At 46.5% G+C, this 19,870-nt stretch overlaps 1 protein-coding gene across 3 annotated transcripts in view; it reads left to right on the forward strand.

The window, feature by feature from the left end:
• Positions 1–1,579: 1,579 nt before the first annotated feature.
• The window catches only part of LOC110504850 (serine/threonine-protein phosphatase 2A 55 kDa regulatory subunit B gamma isoform), a 25,782-nt gene continuing 7,491 nt past the window's right edge, over positions 1,580–19,870 (forward strand). The window contains exons 1-5 of one of the 3 annotated variants that reach the window (XM_036970028.2): positions 1,580–2,359; positions 6,805–6,954; positions 17,903–18,000; positions 18,266–18,431; positions 18,636–18,748. In XM_036970028.2, coding sequence (XP_036825923.1) covers positions 6,873–6,954; positions 17,903–18,000; positions 18,266–18,431; positions 18,636–18,748 — 459 coding nt within the window. In that variant the 5' untranslated portion in view covers positions 1,580–2,359; positions 6,805–6,872. The remainder of the gene's footprint in view (positions 2,360–6,804; positions 6,955–17,902; positions 18,001–18,265; positions 18,432–18,635; positions 18,749–19,870) is intronic. The other 2 variants (XM_090219473.1, XM_036970030.2) reach the window with 2 other exon arrangements.

The following is a 19,870-nucleotide window of genomic DNA, read 5'->3' on the forward strand; positions in this document are numbered from 1 at the left end:
AAAAAATAGGATGATCGAGCAACAGTAAGGGCTCTTCGATACTGCACAGTACTGTCTTTCCAAGCTAGTCGGAAGACTTCCAGTTTTGTGTAGCGCCATTTCCGTTCCAATTTTCTGGAAGCTTGCTTCAGAGCTCGGGTATTTTCTGTATACCAGGGAGCTAGTTTCTTATGACAAATGTTTTTTGTTTTTATGGGTGCGACTGCATCTAGGGTATTATTCAAGGTTAAATTGAGTTCCTCAGTTAGGTGGTTAACTGATTTTTGTACTCTGATGTCCTTGGGTAGATGGAGGGAGTCTGGAAGGACATCAAGGAATCTTTGTGTTGTCTGTGAATTTATAGCACAACTTTTGATGATCCTTGGTTGGGGTCTGAGCAGATTATTTGTTGCGATTGCAAACGTAATAAAATGATGGGTCGATAGTCCAGGATTATGAGGAAAAACATTAAGATCCACAACATTTATTCCATGGGACAAAACTGGGTCCAGAGTATGACTGTGGCAGTGAGTAGGTCCGGAGACATGTTGGACAAAACCCAACATGGTGGCTCTGAAAGCCTTTTGGAATGGGTCTGTGGACTTTTCCATGTGAATATCATCTGCCATGACTACCATGCCCGAAAGGAATTCAGGGAACTCACTGAGGAACGCTATATATGGCCCAGGAGGCCTTTTTTTTGTAAATTTAAATTTGCTATCATAAATGTTAGCAACACCTCCGCCTTTGCGGGATGCGCGGGGGATATGGTCACTAGTGTAACCAGGAGGTGAGGCCTCATTCAACACAGCAAATTCATCAGGCTTAAGCCATGTTTCAGTCAGGCCAATCACATCAAGATTATGATCAGTGATTAGTTCATTGACTATAACTGCCTTGGAAGTGAGGGATCTAACATTAAGTAGCCCTATTTTGAGATGTGAGATATCACAATCTCTTTCAATAATGACAGGAACGGAGGAGGTCTTTATTCCAGTGAGATGGTGGGTTATCTTATTCGGTGGGTTTTATTCGTTTCATGATGTGTGGGGGGCTTCATTAGTTGAGTAGGTTGTAGCTGTGTTTAGGGGGTTGAGATGGTGGTGAAAGCTGATGATTGGAGGTTAGAGCTGATAAATAGGCCTTATATTCCCTGCTTGGGGTTAAAAGGAGATGGCCAGAAGCAGATATGAAACCAAATGTCACTGTCACTTCCATTGCACTCTACTCTTCATTTTCTCCCCCACCTCTCTTTTTCTCCCATCCATCCATTCCCACTCCCTATTCATAATATTCTCTCTCTCTCTCTCTCTCTCTCTCTCTCTCTCTCTCTCTCTCTCTCTCTTTCTTCTCTCTCTCTCTCTCCTCTCTCTCTTTCTCTCTCTCTCTTTCTCCTCTCTCTCTCTCTCTCTCTCTCTCTCTTTCTCCTCTCTCTCTCTCTCTCCTCTCTCTCTCTCTCTCGTCTCTAATAATTTGCAGTCAGTGGTCGTGAAGATTGCAGTTGGTCTCTGATTGGCTGAGCTGGGAGGAGTCTATTCTGATGTGTCACACCCGTACCACATCAGCAGTATAGAACCTCCCTCTTTCCCTCTCTCCCATCATTCCCCTCTCTCGCTACCACTCTCTCTCCCTCACACACACACGCGTGCGCTTTCACACACATCCATACGCCAGAGCTGACACTGCAGCAGAAAAACAGCCTGGTAGCGAAAGAGAGGGACTCCATTGACTGTGGGAGAGGACTGTCTTCATGGAGGCTCTATCGAGGAGTACCTGACCAGAGGCAATGGGCTGTGTGTGTGTGTGTTAATGTGTTAGGTGTGTGTGTGTGTGCGTGTGTGTGTGTGTGTGTGTGTGTGTGTGTGTGTGTGTGTGTGTGTGTGTGTGTGTGTGTGTGTGTGTGTGTGTGTGTGTGTGTGTGTGTGTGTGTGTGTGTGTGCGCGTGTGTGTGTGTGTGTGTGTGTGTGAGAGAGAGAGAGCACCCCAGCAAGAGAAGCAGCACTGCAGATACTGACTGAGTCCGGGGCTCAGCTTGGAGCATCGACCGAGAAACGAAGATCCATTGCTCTCAACCTCTGTGTGTGTCAGTGAACGTGTATGTTTGTGTAAGAGCTGGTGTGTCATTCACTGCTCTGCCTGCGTATCCTTGCGTATCTGTGTCGTCGGCCCTCTCCCTGTCCCAGAATGCTTCATTCTGCGCCCCTGTGCTGAGGAGGCGTTGGGCAGTATGGACTGTGCGCTGGCCGGGACCCCCCCCCACGGATCTAGGCTGCCCCCCCAGGACGGGCACACACTGCACCTCTGCTGATGGGCGAGGACACTGACACCACCCGAACACTGAACCACAGCTTCCTCCGAGACCACAACTATGTGACTGAAGGTAAGAGAGGACAGGGGCATGGGGTGTGGGGCTGCAGGTAACATAGCGGTTAAGAGTGTTGGGCCAGTAACTGAAAGGTTGCGGGTTTAAATCCCAAGCCGACAAGGTGAACAAAAATCTGTCTGTTCCCTTGAGCAATTTCTCTGGATAAGAGCTTCTTCGAAATTACTTAAAGTATGTGTGTGCTCTACGACTGTTTATGTAAGTGTGTGTGTTTTCTCTCTCACAATCTCTTTGCTCATAGGGTAGATCTATAATCTCTCATAAGAGGATCCAGAATCTTTCAAAGGAGTTAGTCAGGTACAGTCAGATAGTCAGTACAGTCAATTAGTCAATAAAGTCAGGTACAGTCAGTTAGTCAGTGCAGTCAGTACAGTCAGTTTTGTCAGTACAGTCAGTACAGTCAATGAGTCAGTACAGTCAGTACAGTCAGGTACAGTCAGTTAGTCAGTACATTCAGTTAGTCAGTGCAGTCAGTTAGTCAGTGCAGTCAGTGCAGTCAGTTAGTCAGTACAGTCAGTACAGTCAGTTAGTCAGTACAGTAAGTACAGTCAATTAGTCAGTACAGTCAGTTAGTCAGTAAAGTCAGTTAGTCAGTGCAGTCAGTTAATCAGAACAGTCAGGTACAGTCAGTTAGTCAGTACAGTCAGGTAGAGTCAGTTAGTCAGTACAGTCAGGTACAGTCAGTTAGTCAGTACAGTCAGTTAGTCAGTGCAGTCAGTTAATCAGTAAAGTCAGTACAGTCAGTTAGTCAGTACAGTAAGTAAGGTCAGTTAGTCAGTACAGTCATGTACAGTCAGTTAGTCAGTGCAGTCAATTAGTCAGTACAGCCAATTAGTCAGTACAGTCAGTTAGTCAGTACAGTGAATTAGTCAGTACAGCCAGTACAGTCAGTTAGTCAGTTAGCCACTACAGTCAGTAGAGTCAGAGTCAGTACAGTCAGTTAGTCAGGTACAGTCAGTTAGTCAGTACAGTCAGTTAGTCAGTACAGTCAGTTAGTCAGTACAGTCAGGTACAGTCAGTTGGTCAGTACAGTCAGTTAGTCAGTATCGTCAGTTAGTCAGTGCAGTCAGTACAGTCAATTAGTCAGTACAGTCAGTTAGTCAGTGCAGTAAGTACAGTCAGTTAGTCAGGTACAGTCAAGTACAGTCAGTCAGTCAGTACAGTCAGGTACAGTCAGTTAGTCAGTACAGTCAGTTAGTCAGTACAGTCAATTAGTCAGGTACAGTCAGTGCAGTCAGTACAGTCAATTAGTCAGTACAGTCAGGTACAGTCAGTTAGTCAGTGCAGTCAGTTAGTCAGTGCAGTCAGTTAGTCAGTACAGTCAATTAGTCAGTGCAGTCAGTACAGTCAGTACAGTCAGTTAGTCAGTATAGTCAGTTAGTCAGTGCAGTCAGTACAGTCAGTTAGTCAGTGCAGTCAGTACAGTCAGTTAGTCAGGTACAGCCAAGTACAGTCAGTCAGTCAGTACAGTCAGGTACAGTCAGTTAGTCAGTACAGTCAGTCAGTACAGTCAATTAGTCAGGTACAGTCAATTAGTCAATACAGTCAATTAGTCAGTACAGTCAGTTAGTCAGTTACAGTCAGTTAGTCAGTGCAGTCAGTTAGTCAGTACAGTCAATTAGTCAGTGCAGTCAGTACAGTCAGTACAGTCAGTACAGTCAGTTAGTCAGTATAGTCAGTTAGTCAGTGCAGTCAGTACAGTCAATTAGTCAGTACAGTCAGTTAGTCAGGTACAGTCAGGTACAGTCAGTTAGTCAGTACAGTCAGTTAGTCAGTACAGTTAGGTACAGTCAGTTAGTCAGTACAGTGAGTTAGTCAGTGCAGTCAGTACAGTAAGTTAGTCAGTACAGTCAGTTAGTCAGTATAGTCAGTTAGTAAGTGCAGTCAGTACAGTAAGTTAGTCAGGTACAGTCAAGTACAGTCAGTTAGTCAGTACAGTCAGTTACAGTCAGTCAGTCAGTACAGTCAATTAGTCAGGTACAGTCAGTGCAGTCAGTACAGTCAGTTAGTCAGTACAGTCAGGTACAGTCAGGTACAGTCAGTTAGTTAGTTAGTCAGTACAGTCAATTAGTCAGTGCAGTCAGTACAGTCAGTACAGTCAGTGAGTCAGTACAGTCAGTACAGTCAGTTAGTAATACAGTCAGTACATTCAGTTAGTTGGTACAGTCAGTACAGTCAGTACTGTCAGTTAGTCAGTACAGTCAGTACATTCAGTACAGTCAGTTAGTCAGGACTGTAAACTCTCCTCTCTCTCTCCGGTCATCTCTCACCTGTCATCTCTCACTCCTATCATTCCTCTATCATTTAGCTCTGATCTCTCCTTTATTTATTGTTCTCTTTTTTTCTCCTCTCTCTGTGTGTGTGTGTGTGTGCAGGTGGTTGTGTGTGACTGTCTCTGGGTACTGTACATACCATACATGCATATATACAAGTGACTCATGAATTTTCTTGAATTTTCCTGAGTTTTCATGAAATTAAAACACACCAGAAATAAATGAAAACAGAAATCTCTCTCTCTCTCTCTCTCTCTCTCTCTCTCTCTCTCTCTCTCTCTGGTGATTGTTGAGTGTGTGTGGGCGGCTGACTGTCGAGTGACGTGCGTCAGAACAGAGGAGGTAGTTGTCTTGAGTTTCATCCCTGTATCAGAATTCAGGATTAATATCCCAATCTATTTCCCTCTGTATTCCTGTTCATCTGAACTCAACACTGTTCATTTGGCTGGAACACAACATTTTTCAGCAGCAGGTCTCAGAGGTAGGATTACAATTCCAGAATGTTAAGGGGTTGTGTACCTGCAATTACCCTGTCTAGATAATCCATTACACACTGTGCTATTTTCAGTTGTTTATATCATTTGTTTGTATGTATGAATTAACAATGTCTCAAACAGTAGTGTGCGTGTGTGTGTGTGTGTGTGTGTGTGTGTGTGTGTGTGTGTGTGTGTGTGTGTGTGTGTGTGTGTGTGTGTGTCTCTCTCTGAAATACTTTCTATGTGTGTCAATGGATACTGAATACTGTACATTGTCTTTCACGAGGGTGTGTGTGGGTGGAACGCATGTTCCATTGCATGCACACTGTCTCCCATACATAATACATCACCATCCGTCCATCACCATGGAAACAGAACAGGAAGATACATTTGGCGTGTTGGGAGTGGCCTTGGGTGATTGACAGGCTAGCCCCGCCCTCTAAGAATAGCCATATTAAATTAGGCCATCAGACCACAGCTAGAGTCCCTGACGATTCAGAAACACAGGGAGGAGTACATACAGCCAACACCATGCGACTCCTCTCCTGTCCCCATACATCCCCACCACCTCAACCTCTCTCTCTCTCCACACCTCCATCTATCTACATATCCATCCATCCACCTCTGCTCTATTCCTCCTTCCCCTCCTGATATTACTCATTACATTGGCTATTGATGAAGTGTGTGTGTGCACACAGCAGTGTATCTGTAGCTATGTCAAGACCGAGGCCTCTCTCCAGTCTCCAGCGTTTCCTGCCCAAGGCTCGAAGAGGGGAGGATATTTAGCCCATTTCCTCCTGTCCCCCTCCCCCTCTCTCTCCCCCTCCTGCCCTATAGACTACCCCTCCCTGTACAACCCTCCTGTCCCCCTTCCCCTCTCTCTCCCCCTCCTGCCCTATAGTCTCCCCCTCCCTGTACAACCCTTCTGTCCCCCTCCCCCTCTCTTTCCCCCTCCTGCCCTATAGTCTCCCCCTCCCTGTACAACCCTTCTGTCCCCCTCCCCCTCTCTCTCCCCCTCCTGCCCTATAGTCTCCCCCTCTCTGTACAACCCTTCTGTCCCCCTTCCCCTCTCTCTCCCCCTCCTGCCCTATAGTCTCCCCCTCTCTGTACAACCCTTCTGTCCCCCTTCCCCTCTCTCTCCCCCTCCTGCCCTATAGTCTCCCCCTCCCTGTACAACCCTTCTGTCCCCCTCCCCCTCTCTTTCCCCCTCCTGCCCTATAGTCTCCCCCTCTTTGTACAACCCTTCTGTCCCCCTCCCCCTCTCTCTCCCCCTCCTGCCCTATAGACTACCCCTCCTGTTCCCCTCCCCTTCTCTCTCCCCCTCATGCCCTATAGACTACCCCTCCCTGTACAACCCTTCTGTCCCCCTCCCCCTCTCTTTCCCCCTCCTGCCCTATAGTCTCCCCCTCTCTGTACAACCCTTCTGTCCTATGGCTAGGAGTTCCTGGACAGAGATGGTAGGATGGTGAAATGGACATGTTAACGATAATAATAAAACCATGACAACATGCATTATTTGTTTGTATCAGTCACTACAGTATTAACAATGCCACCATTACTTTCGTTATAGTACAGAAGAAGGAAAGGAGACACTTTAGACCCACCCCCTCCTCCTCCTCTCTCCTCCCCTCCCTCCCTGTGGCATCCCTCTGTGATGCAGTGTAACTGAGACCCTGCTGCCCCCCTCTTGCAGGGCTGCTCGTGGCTTTAGCCTGAAGAGCCCGCCCCGCCTCCTCCCCTCTCCCGGACTCCTCCCCCAGGATGTTGAACCCTATCCAGGTCCTGTGCTCCGACATCACTTCCCTCTCACTGGAGCCCGAGCCGTTTGCCTCTTACACTGAAGGTGTGTTTACACTATACAGTACCAAGTACTTTTCACTTTATCACCTATTCAGATCTATAAAGACCCAAAGCACTGTGTGTGTGCGAGCGACTGTCTATCTGTCTGTCTGTGTGAATAGATTGTTTGTGTGTGTGTGTGACTGTGTCTGTCTCTGTGTGCATCTGGCTCTGTGAGTGTCTCTTTCTCTCTCTGTGTTTGTGTGTGTGCGACTGTGTCTGTCTCTGTGTATATCTGGCTCTGTGAGTGTCTCTTTCTCTCTCTGTGTTTGTGTGTGTGTGGGACTGTGTCTGTCTCTGTGTGCATCTGGCTCTGTGAGTGTCTCTTTCTCTCTCTGTGGTTGTGTGTGTGTGTGCGACTGTGTCTGTCTCTGTGTGCATCTGGCTCTGTGAGCGTCTCTTTCTCTCTCTGTGTTTGTGTGTGTGTGCGACTGTGTCTGTCTCTGTGTGCATCTGGCTCTGTGAGCGTCTCTTTCTCTCTCTGTGTTTGTGTGTGTGTGCGACTGTGTCTGTCTCTGTGTGCATCTGGCTCTGTGAGCGTCTCTTTCTCTCTCTGTGTTTGTGTGTGTGTGCGACTGTGTCTGTCTCTGTGTGCATCTGGCTCTGTGAGTGTCTCTTTCTCTCTCTGTGTTTGTGTGTGTGTGCGACTGTGTCTGTCTCTGTGTGCATCTGGCTCTGTGAGTGTCTCTTTCTCTCTCTGTGTTTGTGTGTGTGTGTGACTGTGTCTGTCTCTGTGTATATCTGGCTCTGTGAGTGTCTCTTTCTCTCTCTGTGTTTGTGTGTGTGTGCGACTGTGTCTGTCTCTGTGTGCATCTGGCTCTGTGAGCGTCTCTTTCTCTCTCTGTGTTTGTGTGTGTGTGCGACTGTGTCTGTCTCTGTGTGCATCTGGCTCTTTGAGCGTCTCTTTCTCTCTCTGTGTTTGTGTGTGTGTGCGACTGTGTCTGTCTCTGTGTGCATCTGGCTCTGTGAGTGTCTCTTTCTCTCTCTGTGTTTGTGTGTGTGTGCGACTGTGTTTGTCTCTGTGTGCATCTGGCTCTGTGAGTGTCTCTTTCTCTCTCTGTGTTTGTGTGTGTGTGCGACTGTGTCTGTCTCTGTGTGCATCTGGCTCTGTGAGTGTCTCTTTCTCGCTCTGTGTTTGTGTGTGACTGTGTCTGTCTCTGTGTGCATCTGGCTCTGTGAGTGTATCTTTCTCTCTCTGTGTTTGTGTGTGTGTGTGACTGTGTCTGTCTCTGTGTGCATCTGGCTCTGTGAGTGTATCTTTCTCTCTCTGTGTTTGTGTGTGTGTGCGACTGTGTCTGTCTCTGTGTGCATCTGGCTCTGTGAGTGTCTCTTTCTCTCTCTGTGTTTGTGCGTGTGGCGCCATCGCTTTCCTGAAATAGACTTTGACCAGACCAACTCCAGTCTCACAGAGGACGTGTCCTACTTAAGTCTGGGAAACACACTCATTGTCACTGGAGTCAGTGCTGTGGGACAGAGGACTATCTCTAGTGTCAGTGCTGTAGGATATAGGACTATCTCTTGTGTCAGTGCTGTAAGACAGAGGACTATCTCTAGTGTCAGTGCTGTAGGATATAGGACTATCTCTTGTGTCAGTGCTTTAAGACAGAGGACTATCTCTAGTGTCAGTGCTGTAGGATATAGGACTATCTCTTGTGTCAGTGCTTTAAGACAGAGGACTATCTCTAGTGTCAGTGCTGTAGGATATAGGACTATCTATAGTATCAGTGTTGTAGGACAGAGGACTATCTCTAGTGTCAGTGCTGTAGGATATAGGACTATCTCTTGTGTCAGTGCTGTAAGACAGAGGACTATCTCTAGTGTCAGTGCTGTAGGATATAGGACTATCTCTTGTGTCAGTGCTGTAAGACAGAGGACTATCTCTAGTGTCAGTGCTGTAGGATATAGGACTATCTCTTGTGTCAGTGCTGTAAGACAGAGGACTATCTCTAGTGTCGCACATACATATACATCCATACTTCATGTGGATAGTGTATAAATTGATATTTTATCATATGGATTCAGCATAGATACGGTATGGATTTAATGTATAGGGGTTATATATACTGTATACATCACATATCAGAGCAGTGTTCACATATAGTATGGTACACTCACTCACTCACTCACTCACTCACTCACTCACTCACTCACTCACTCACTCACTCACTCACATAGATTGTGTAAGCATTTTGTTCCCAGTAGTTTAGCTCCATTGTTGTGTGTTCTGGAGTATTGGGATCACTCTGCCGTGTCACGCCCAGATCACTTATCTGCTGTCCTCCCTGAAAACCTTCTGACACACACCCAACATGGGGAATGGGTCAATTTTCCCTGTTTTCTGTCCTTTTTTTTAGGAGGGTAAATGAGTGTGTGCATAGACACATGTACACACACGGCCCAACCCCGACATACCCACCCACACACACACTTCCCCTGTTAGGTGTTAATTTGTCCATGCTGTTCAGAGAGTGATATTGGCAGCAATGTTTACCCAGACCAGAGATGGCTCTAATTGGAACAGTAGGACGCCCCCACCCTCCTTATCAGCCCACAAGCAGTTTGTGTGTGTGTGTGTGTGTTTTACTGTATGTGTTGATGTGTGAATAGTCTCATGATTTGGTTCTGGGTGACAAGATAAGTGTGGGATGGACAGACTTGCCTGTGTGTGTGTTTTCTTTTTTTTTTGTGAAGGACGTGTGTGTGTGTACGTACATGTATTTGTGTGTATGTGGACAACGTGTGCGTGCATGCCTGATGCCTGTGTATATGTGCTCAGACTGGTTCTCTGTAGTTAGGTAGTGGGTCATTCAGACTGGTTCTCTGTAGTTAGGTAGTGAGCCGGTCAGACTGGTTCTCTGTAGTCAGATAATGAGCCGGTCAGACTGGTTCTCTGTAGTTAGGTAGTGAGTCATTCAGACTGGTTCTCTGTAGTTAGGTAGTTAGCCGGTCAGACTGGTTCTCTGTAGTCAGATAATGAGCCGGTCAGACTGGTTCCTTGTAGTTAGGTAGTGAGCCGGTCAGACTGGTTCTCTGTAGTTAGGTAGTGAGCCGGTCAGACTGGTTCTCTGTAGTTAGGTAGTGAGCCGGTCAGACTGGTTCTCTGTAGTTAGGTAGTGAGCCGGTCAGACTGGTTCTCTGTAGTTAGATAATGAGCCGGTCAGACTGGTTCTCTGTAGTTAGATAATGAGCTGGTCAGACTGGTTCTCTGTAGTTAGGTAGTGAGACGGTCAGACTGGTTTTCTGTAGTTAGGTAGTGAGCCGGTCAGACTGGTTCTCTGTAGTTAGATAATGAGCTGGTCAGACTGGTTCTCTGTAGTTAGGTAGTTAGCCGATCCGACTGGTTCTCTGTAGTTAGATAATGAGCCGGTCAGACTGGTTCTCTGTAGTTAGGTAGTGAGCCGGTCAGACTGGTGCTCTGTAGTTAGGTAGTGAGCTGGTCAGACTGGTTCTCTGTGGTTAGGTAGTGAGCCGGTCAGACTGGTTCTCTGTGGTTAGGTAGTGAGCCGGTCAGACTGGTTCTCTGTGGTTAGATAATGAGCCGGTCAGACTGGTTCTCTGTAGTTAGGTAGTGAGCCAGTCAGACTGGTTCTCTGTAGTTAGGTAGTGAGCCGGTCAGACTGGTTCTCTGTGGTTAGGTAGTGAGCCGGTCAGCCAGACCAGTATACCTATCTCTGGTCAGTCCTGATGGTACTGTAATGGGAGACCAGGCCTGCTATGACACTAGGACACATCCACTCTGCTTCCCACTGCACCATAGAGATGGTATATGGACTCTGCATGGGGAGGCTATCGCTGTACGGACCAATAGTGCTGCTACAGTACAGTAGACTTCCACAGGACTGTTGATGTGTGTCCCAGTACTGAGAGGAGAGAATGTGCTCCATATTTCATTTCGCTACTATATGTATGTCTTGTCTCTGGTGACGCTGAGCTTTGTGTGTGTGTGTGTGTGTCTTGATGTGTGAGCTCTGAAATGTATGGGTGTGTATGTACTGTGAGGATTGTGTGTTTAGCGTGTGTCCGTGGCGACAGAAGCAGTGCTGTACTGAACGACTAGTTGAAAAACGTGGAGGGGTTGGGTTGTGGTTTGGGGAACGCTGTCAGCATGGTCACTGTCCTTTTAAATACGCTACTCATTGCTTCAAGCCACACCCACCAAATGGGAGGAAACATACAGTGCCTTGCAAAAGTAGTTATGCACACTCAAGTTTTCTGTTTTTTGTCTTATTTCTTGTTTGTTTCGCAATAAAAAAAATATTTTGCATCTTCAAAGTAGTAGACATGTTGTGTAAATCAAATGTTACAAACCCCCCCAAAATCTATTTTTAATTCCAGGTTGTAAGGCAACAAAATAGGAAAAATGCCAAGGGGGTGAATACTTTCGCAATCCACTGTACTGTTCAAGAATGTACAATAACTTTTTGGGGAACGTTTCAGGACAAACCGTTCTGTAACGTAGCAAACGTTCAAACGAACTGAACACACCTCAGGTTTAATTTGGGATGTTGTGGGCGAGGCAAGGCAGGCCCATTATTTACCCCAGATTGATCAGACTGCTGCTGCCTGCCTCACCAACAAGACTGCTGCTGCCTGCCTCACCAATCAGACTGCTGCTGCCTGCCTCACCAACCAGACTGCTGCTGCCTGCCTCACCAACCAGACTGCTAATGCCTGCCTCACCAATCAGACTGCTACTGCCTGCCTGCCTCACCAACCAGACTGCTGCTGCCTGCCTCACCAACCAGACTGCTGCTGCCTGCCTCACCAATCAGACTGCTGCTGCCTGCCTCACCAACCAGACTGCTGCTGCCTGCCTCACCAACCAGACTGCTAATGCCTGCCTCACCAATCAGACTGCTACTGCCTGCCTGCCTCACCAACCAGACTGCTGCTGCCTGCCTCACCAATCAGACTGCTGCTGCCTGCCTCACCAATCAGACTGCTGCTGCCTGCCTCACCAATCAGACTGCTACTGCCAGCCTGCCTCACCGACCAGACTGCTACTGCCTGCCTCACCAACAAGACTGCTACTGCCTGCCTCACCAACCAGACTGCTAATACCTGCCTCACCAACCAGACTGCTCTGCCTGCCTCACCAACCAGACTGCTTCTGCCTGCCTCACCAACCAGACTGCTGCTGCCTGCCTCACCAACCAGACTGCTGCTACCTGCCTCACCAATCAGACTGCTGCTGCCTGCCTTACCAACCAGACTGCTGCTGCCTGCCTCAACAATCAGACTGCTGCTGCCTGCCCCACCAACCAGACTGCTACTGCCTGCCTAACCAACCAGACTGCTACTGATAGGGCCAGACCACTTCAACCTGTTGCCATGGCAACCCCTGCACGGAAATACCCTGCCCAGTCCCCTCTTAGAGATAGAGAGACTCAGCACAACTCATTGTCTCCCTCCTCCCATCATTCACTACTTAAGGCCAGATCACAGCAGGGTTCAAAGGCTGGATCTAACCTTCCACTCCACATCTCCACTTCTTCCTGTTATCATTATCAATACCATGGTTTATTCACACTTTACTAATGGTTACTAACCTATTTGGTAATGGTTTAATCACAGTTTATGAGCAGACCTCCTAATAACATCAAACAGCCCCCGTGATATGCAACTTATCAGGGAAGTTAGGAACAAATACACACAGGCAGTTAGGAAAGCTAAGGCTAGCTTTTTCAAGCAGAAATTTGCATCCTGTAGCACAAACTCAAAAAAGTTCTGGGACATTGTAAAGTCCATGGAGAATAATCACACCTCCTCCCAGCTGCCCACTGCACTGAGGCTAGGAAACACTGTCACCAGCGATAAATCCACTATAATTGAGAATTTCAATAAGCATTTTTCTATGGTTGGCCATGCTTTTTTGGACCCCTACAAATCAGCCGGGCTAGACAATCTGGAACCTCTCTTTCTAAAATGATCTGCCGAGATTGTTGCAACCCCCATTACTAGCCTGTTCAACCTCTCTTTCTTATCGTCTGAGATTCCCATAGATTGAAAGGCTGTCGCGGTCATCCCCCTCTTCAAAGGGGAAGACACTCTAGACCCAAACTGCTACAGACCTATATCTATTCTACTCTGCCTTTCTAAGGTCTTCGAAAGCCAAGTTAACAAACAGATTACCAACCATTTTGAATCCCACCGCACCTTCTCCGCTATGCAATCTGGTTTCAGAGCTGGTCATGGGTGCACCTCAGCCACGCTCAAGGTTATAACCGCCTTTAATAAGAGACATTACTGTGCAGCCGTATTCATCGACCTGGCTAAGGCTTTCGACTCTGTCAATCACAACATTCTTATTGGCAGACTCAACAGCCTTGGTTTCTCAAATGATTGCCTCGCCTGGTTCACCAACTACTTCTCTGATAGAGTTCAGTGTGTCAAATCAGAGAGCCTGTTGTCCAGACCTCTGGTAGTCTCTATGGGGGTGCCACAGGGTTCAATTCTCGGGCAGACTCTTTTCTCTGTACACATCAATGATGTCGCTCTTGCTGCTGGTGATTCTTTGATCCACCTCTACGCAGACGACACCATTCTGTATACCTCTGGCCCTTCTTTGGACACTGTGTTAACTAACCTCCAGACGAGCTTCAATGCCATACAACTCTCCTTCCATGGCCTCCAACTGCTCTTAAATGCAAGTAAAACTAAATGCATGCTTTTCAACCGATCGCTGCCCACACCTGCCCAGCATCACTACTCTGGACGGTTCTGACTTAGAATATGTGGACAACTACAAATACCTAGGTGTCTGGTTAGACTGTAAACTCTCCTTCCAGACTCACATTAAACATCTCCAATACAAAATTAAATCTAGAATCGGCTTCCTATTTCGCAACAAAGCATCCTTCACTCATGCTGCCAAACATACCCTCGTAAAACTGACCATCCTACAGATCCTCGACTTTGGTGATGTCATTTACAAAATAGCCTCCAACACTCTACTCAACAAATTGGATGCAGTCTATCACAGTGCCATCCGTTTTGTCACCAAAGCCCCATATACTACCCACCATTGCGACCTGTACGCTCTCGTTGGCTGGCCCTTGCTTCATACTCGTCGCCAAAAACACTGACTCCAGGTCATCTACAAGTGTCTGCTAGGTAAAGCCTTATCCCAGCTCACTGGTCACCATAGCAGTACCCACCCGTAGCACACGCTCCAGCAGGTATATCTCACTGGTCACCCCCAAAGCTAATTCTTCCTTTGGCCGCCTCACCTTCCAGTTCTCTGCTGCCAATGACTGGAATGAACTGCAAAAATCACTGAAGCTGGAGACTCATATCTCCCTCACTAGCTTTAAGCACCAGCTGTCAGAGCAGCTCACAGATCACTGCACCTGTACATAGCCCATCTGTAAATAGCCCATCCAATCTACCTCATCCCCATACTGTATTTATTTATTTATCTTGCTCCTTTGCACCACAGTATCTCTACTTGCACAGTCATTTTCTGCACATTCGACCATTCCAGTGTTTAATTGCTATATTGTAAATACTTGGCCACCATGGCCTATTTATTGCCTTACCTCATTTGCACATGCTGTATATATACATTTCTACTGTATTATTGATTGTATGTTTGTTTATTCCATGTGTAGCTCTGTGTTGTTGTATGTGTCAAACTGCTTTGCTTTATCTTGGCCAGGTAGCAGTTGCAAATGAGAATTTGTTCTCAACTAGCCTACCTGGTTAAATACATGTGAAATAAAAAAATCGAATCAAATAGAAATGTTAGCTATTATCAATAGAGCCATTGGTTATGTGAGACAGCATCCATTCTAACATATTGAATCATGGAGGCAATCCATTGACTATCATTACCACTTTAATGTAATGTAATATTTAATCAGTCAGCTGTAAGTAGGAGATGCTATCTGACAGAATGGTCCCTGGCTGCTAAAACAGGCCTCCTCCTTAGACTGGCCTGTAGTGTCTCAGACATGTGGGGAGATGATTGGAGGGTTAGGAGAGTTCAAAGAGTAATATTTACCATTCAGTCACCACTTTTCACTACTCAGTCTGTAGCTGTGGTGTGTTTTAGATACAGTGCCTTGCGAAAGTATTCGGCCCCCTTGAACTTTGCGACCTTTTGCCACATTTCAGGCTTCAAACATAAAGATTTAAAACTGTATTTTTTTGTGAAGAATCAACAACAAGTGGGACACAATCATGAAGTGGAACGACATTTATTGGATATTTCAAACTTTTTTAACAAATCAAAAACTGAAAAATTGGGCGTGCAAAATTATTCAGCCCCCTTAAGTTAATACTTTGTAGCGCCACCTTTTGCTGCGATTACAGCTGTAAGTCGCTTGGGGTATGTCTCTATCAGTTTTGCACATCGAGAGACTGAAATTTTTTCCCATTCCTCCATGCAAAACAGCTCGAGCTCAGTGAGGTTGGATGGAGAGCATTTGTGAACAGCAGTTTTCAGTTCTTTCCACAGATTCTCGATTGGATTCAGGTCTGGACTTTGACTTGGCCATTCTAACACCTGGATATGTTTATTTTTGAACCATTCCATTGTAGATTTTGCTTTATGTTTTGGATCATTGTCTTGTTGGAAGACAAATCTCCGTCCCAGTCTCAGGTCTTTTGCAGACTCCATCAGGTTTTCTTCCAGAATGGTCCTGTATTTGGCTCCATCCATCTTCCCATCAATTTTAACCATCTTCCCTGTCCCTGCTGAAGATAAGCAGGCCCAAACCATGATGCTGCCACCACCATGTTTGACAGTGGGGATGGTGTGTTCAGGGTGATGAGCTGTGTTGCTTTTACGCCAAACATAACGTTTTGCACTGTTGCCAAAAAGTTCAATTTTGGTTTCATCTGACCAGAGCACCTTCTTCCACATGTTTGGTGTGTCTCACAGGTGGCTTGTGGCAAACTTTAAACAACACTTTTTATGGATATCTTTAAGAAATGGCTTTCTTCTTGACACTCTTCCATAAAGGCCAGATTTGTGCAATATACGACTGATTGTTGTCCTATTGACAGAGTCTCCCACCTCAGCTGTAGATCTCTGCAGTTCATCCAGAGTGATCATGGGCCTCTTGGCTGGATCTCTGATCAGTCTTCTCCTTGTATGAGCTGAAAGTTTAGAAGGACGGCCAGGTCTTGGTAGATTTGCAGTGGTCTGATACTCCTTCCATTTCAATATTATCGCTTGCACAGTGCTCCTTGGGATGTTTAAAGCTTGGGAAATCTTTTTGTATCCAAATCCGGCTTTAAATGTCTTCACAACAGTATCTCGGACCTGCCTGGTGTGTTCCTTGTTCTTCATGATGCTCTCTGCGCTTTTAACGGATCTCTGAGACTATCACAGTGCAGGTGCATTGATACGGAGACTTGATTACACACAGGTGGATTGCATTTATCATCATTAGTCATTTAGGTCAACATTCTATCATGCAGAGATCCTCACTGAACTTCTGGAGAGAGTTTGCTGCACTGAAAGTAAAGGGGCTGAATAATTTTGCACGCCCAATTTTTCAGTTTTTGATTTGTTAAAAAAGTTTGAAATATCCAATAAATGTCGTTCCACTTCATGATTGTGTCCCACTTGTTGTTGATTCTTCACAAAAAAATACAGTTTTATATCTTTATGTTTGAAGCCTGAAATGTGGCAAAAGGTTGCAAAGTTCAAGGGGGCTGAATACTTTCGCAAGGCACTGTACATGTCTGGTTTGAGGGGGCGGGGGTTATGTGTTCATTTTTATTCATTTGCTTACTCACTGTATTGTTGGGTGATGCTGCTTACAGTACCAGCTGATAATGAATAGTTAATTATGGTGCATGTTGATCTGTGTTCTGTTTGCTAATAACTATTCTCTCTCTCTCATCTCACCTCTCCCTCGCTCTCTCTCTCTCTCTCTCTCCCATCTCACCCCATCTCCCTCTCCCTCCAATCTTACCCCATCTCTCTCTCTCTCCTATCTCACCCCATCTCTCTCTCTCCCATCTCTCTCTCTCTCCCATCTCACCCCACCTCTCTCTCTCTCTCCCATCTCACCCCACCTCTATCTCTCTCCCATCTCACCCCATCTCTCTCTCTCCCTCTCCCTCTCCCTCTCTCCTATCTCTCACCTCAACCCACCTCTCTCTATCTCTCTCCCATCTCACCCCATCTCTCTCTCTCACTCCCATCTCACCCCACTATCTCTCACCCATCTAACCCCATCTATCTCTCTCTCCCATCTCTCTCTCTCTCTCTCCCATTTCACCCCACCTCTATCTCTCTCCCATCTCACACCATCTCTCTCTCTCTCCCATCTAACCCATCTCTCTCTCTCTCCCATCTCACCCCACCTCCATCTCTTTCCCATCTCACCCCATCTTTCTCCCATCTCACCCCACCTCTCTCTCTCTCCCATCTCATCCCATCTCTCTCTCTCTCTCCCATCTCACCCCACCTCTATCTCTCTCCCATCTCACCCCATCTCTCTCTCTCTCCCTCTCTCTCTCTCCTATCTCTCACCTCAACCCACCTCTCTCTATCTCTCTCCCATCTCACCCCATCTCTCTCTCTCACTCCCATCTCACCCCACTATCTCTCACCCATCTAACCCCATCTCTCTCTCTCCCTCTATCTCTCTCTCCCATCTCTCTCTCTCTCTCTCCCATTTCACCCCACCTCTATCTCTCTCCCATCTCACACCATCTCTCTCTCTCTCCCATCTAACCCATCTCTCTCTCTCTCCCATCTCACCCCACCTCCATCTCTTTCCCATCTCACCCCATCTTTCTCCCATCTCACCCCACCTCTCTCTCTCTCCCATCTCATCCCATCTCTCTCTCTCCCTCCCATCTCACCCCACCTCTATCTCTCTCCCATCTCACCCCATCTCTCTCTCTCCCATCTCACCCCATCTCTCTCTCTCTCTCTCTCTCTAACCCATCTCTCTCTCTCTCTCTCTCTCTCCCCCCCCATCTCCCCCCAGCTGATATCATCTCCACTGTTGAGTTCAACCACACTGGAGAGCTTCTGGCCACTGGGGACAAGGGGGGACGTGTGGTCATCTTCCAGAGGGAACCTGAGGTACATGCACACACACCAACCACAGACCTGGCACTGTGTTTGTTCATTACATAGATGTTCAGGTTTAGGGTCAATTTCACATGATTACTTACAAACCTGTCTTCTCTGGCTCTCATTCATTCATATGTGTGCATATATATATATATATATATATATATATATATATATATATATATATATATATATATATATATATATATATATATATATATATATATATATATATATATATATATATATTTTTTTTTTACACACACACACACAGGGTAAGACAGAGCCATTCTCCCAGGGGGAGTATAATGTCTACAACACCTTCCAGAGTCATGAGCCGGAGTTTGACTACCTGAAGAGTCTGGAGATAGAGGAGAAGATCAACAAGATACGATGGCTGCCACAGCAGAACGCCGCCCACTTCCTCCTCTCCACCAATGGTGAGGGATTGCTGCCTTTACACCAGGGAGTTATTCAAATGTTTTTACATGATATTACCATGTTATTGTTACCCTATCATCAACACTTGTACTACCTGTATGTCAGTGAAGACAGTTTGAGACATTTGATTTGGGAATGATCCTGTCTGTGTAATAAGACTGTTTGAGGTGGAGGATTGGAGAATTGTGCCGTCTGTCAATCAGATAAGACCGTTAAGCTGTGGAAGGTGAGTGAGCGGGACAAGAGGCCTGAAGGCTACAACCTGAAGGATGAGGAGGGCAGGATGAAGAACCTCTCCACTGTCACCTCACTACAGGTACACACCACCTCTTCCTCAGCCTTCTTTCTCCTCCTCTCCTTCTGTCGCCATCTGTCTATCTATTGTATCTATCCATTTCTCCTTAAATGCATCATGTCTGTTAGGGTGAGTGAATGAGGACCCAAAAGCGAACTAACTTAAACAAAGCTTCTTTAATAACCAAACATAGGTAGGCTCAGATAGACCGGCAGATTCCGACAGGACAGGACAAGGTTACAGCAAACATGACGATAGTCTGGCTCAGGCATGAAACACAAACAAGAATCCGACAAGGACAGGAACAGAAACAGAGAGAGATATAGGGACCTAATCAGAGGGAAAAAAGGGAACAGGTGGGAAACGGGGTGAATGGGTAGTTAGAGGAGACAAGGAACAGCTGGGAGAAAGCGGGGGAGAAAAGGTAACCTAACAACGACCAGCAGAGGGAGACAGGGTGAAGGGAAAGGACAGAGACAAGACACAACATGACAATGTCACTCTGGACTATTGTCTGTCTGTCTGTCTGTTTTTCTTTCTGTGTGTCTATGTTTTTCTTTCTTTCCCTTCCCTCTGTATCTATGTCCTGTGTGTGTTCTGTGCACACACACACATTCGCACACATGCACGTGTTCCAGATCAGACAGCATAAGTAGGTCAGTGGTGCAGATGTGTTTGCATTTATAAAAGTGGGTCATTGGCACAAGGTGTGTGTAGCAGTATTGCTTCTGTCCCTCTCCTTGTCCCAACCTGCGCTTGAACCAGGGACCCTCTGAACACATCAACAACTGCCTCCCAGCACACCACCTACTGCTCCACAAAAGCCACTGCTCTTGCATAGCAAGGGAAACGACTACTTCAAGATCTCAGAGCGAGGGACGTCACCGATTGAAACGCTATGTGTGCGCGCGCGCGTGTGTGTGTGTGTGTGTGTGTGTGTGCGCTTCGCGACAACATACTGCCAGCTGTTCTGTTATTTGGGTGGGACTGTTGTCTCTGCGTTGGTGAAAACACAGCCATACTCCTCTGTACTGGTTGACATTATTTGTTGCATTCTTCTCATGTCATCATCCCTGTGCCCTAAAGCACTGACGGAAGAAGATTTTGAACAAGGTCACATGACCAATAGATACAGAAAAAATC

Source organism: Oncorhynchus mykiss, chromosome 25, assembly GCF_057628025.1.
Source record: "Oncorhynchus mykiss isolate SJ-2025 chromosome 25, ASM5762802v1, whole genome shotgun sequence".
Lineage (NCBI taxonomy): Eukaryota > Metazoa > Chordata > Actinopteri > Salmoniformes > Salmonidae > Oncorhynchus > Oncorhynchus mykiss.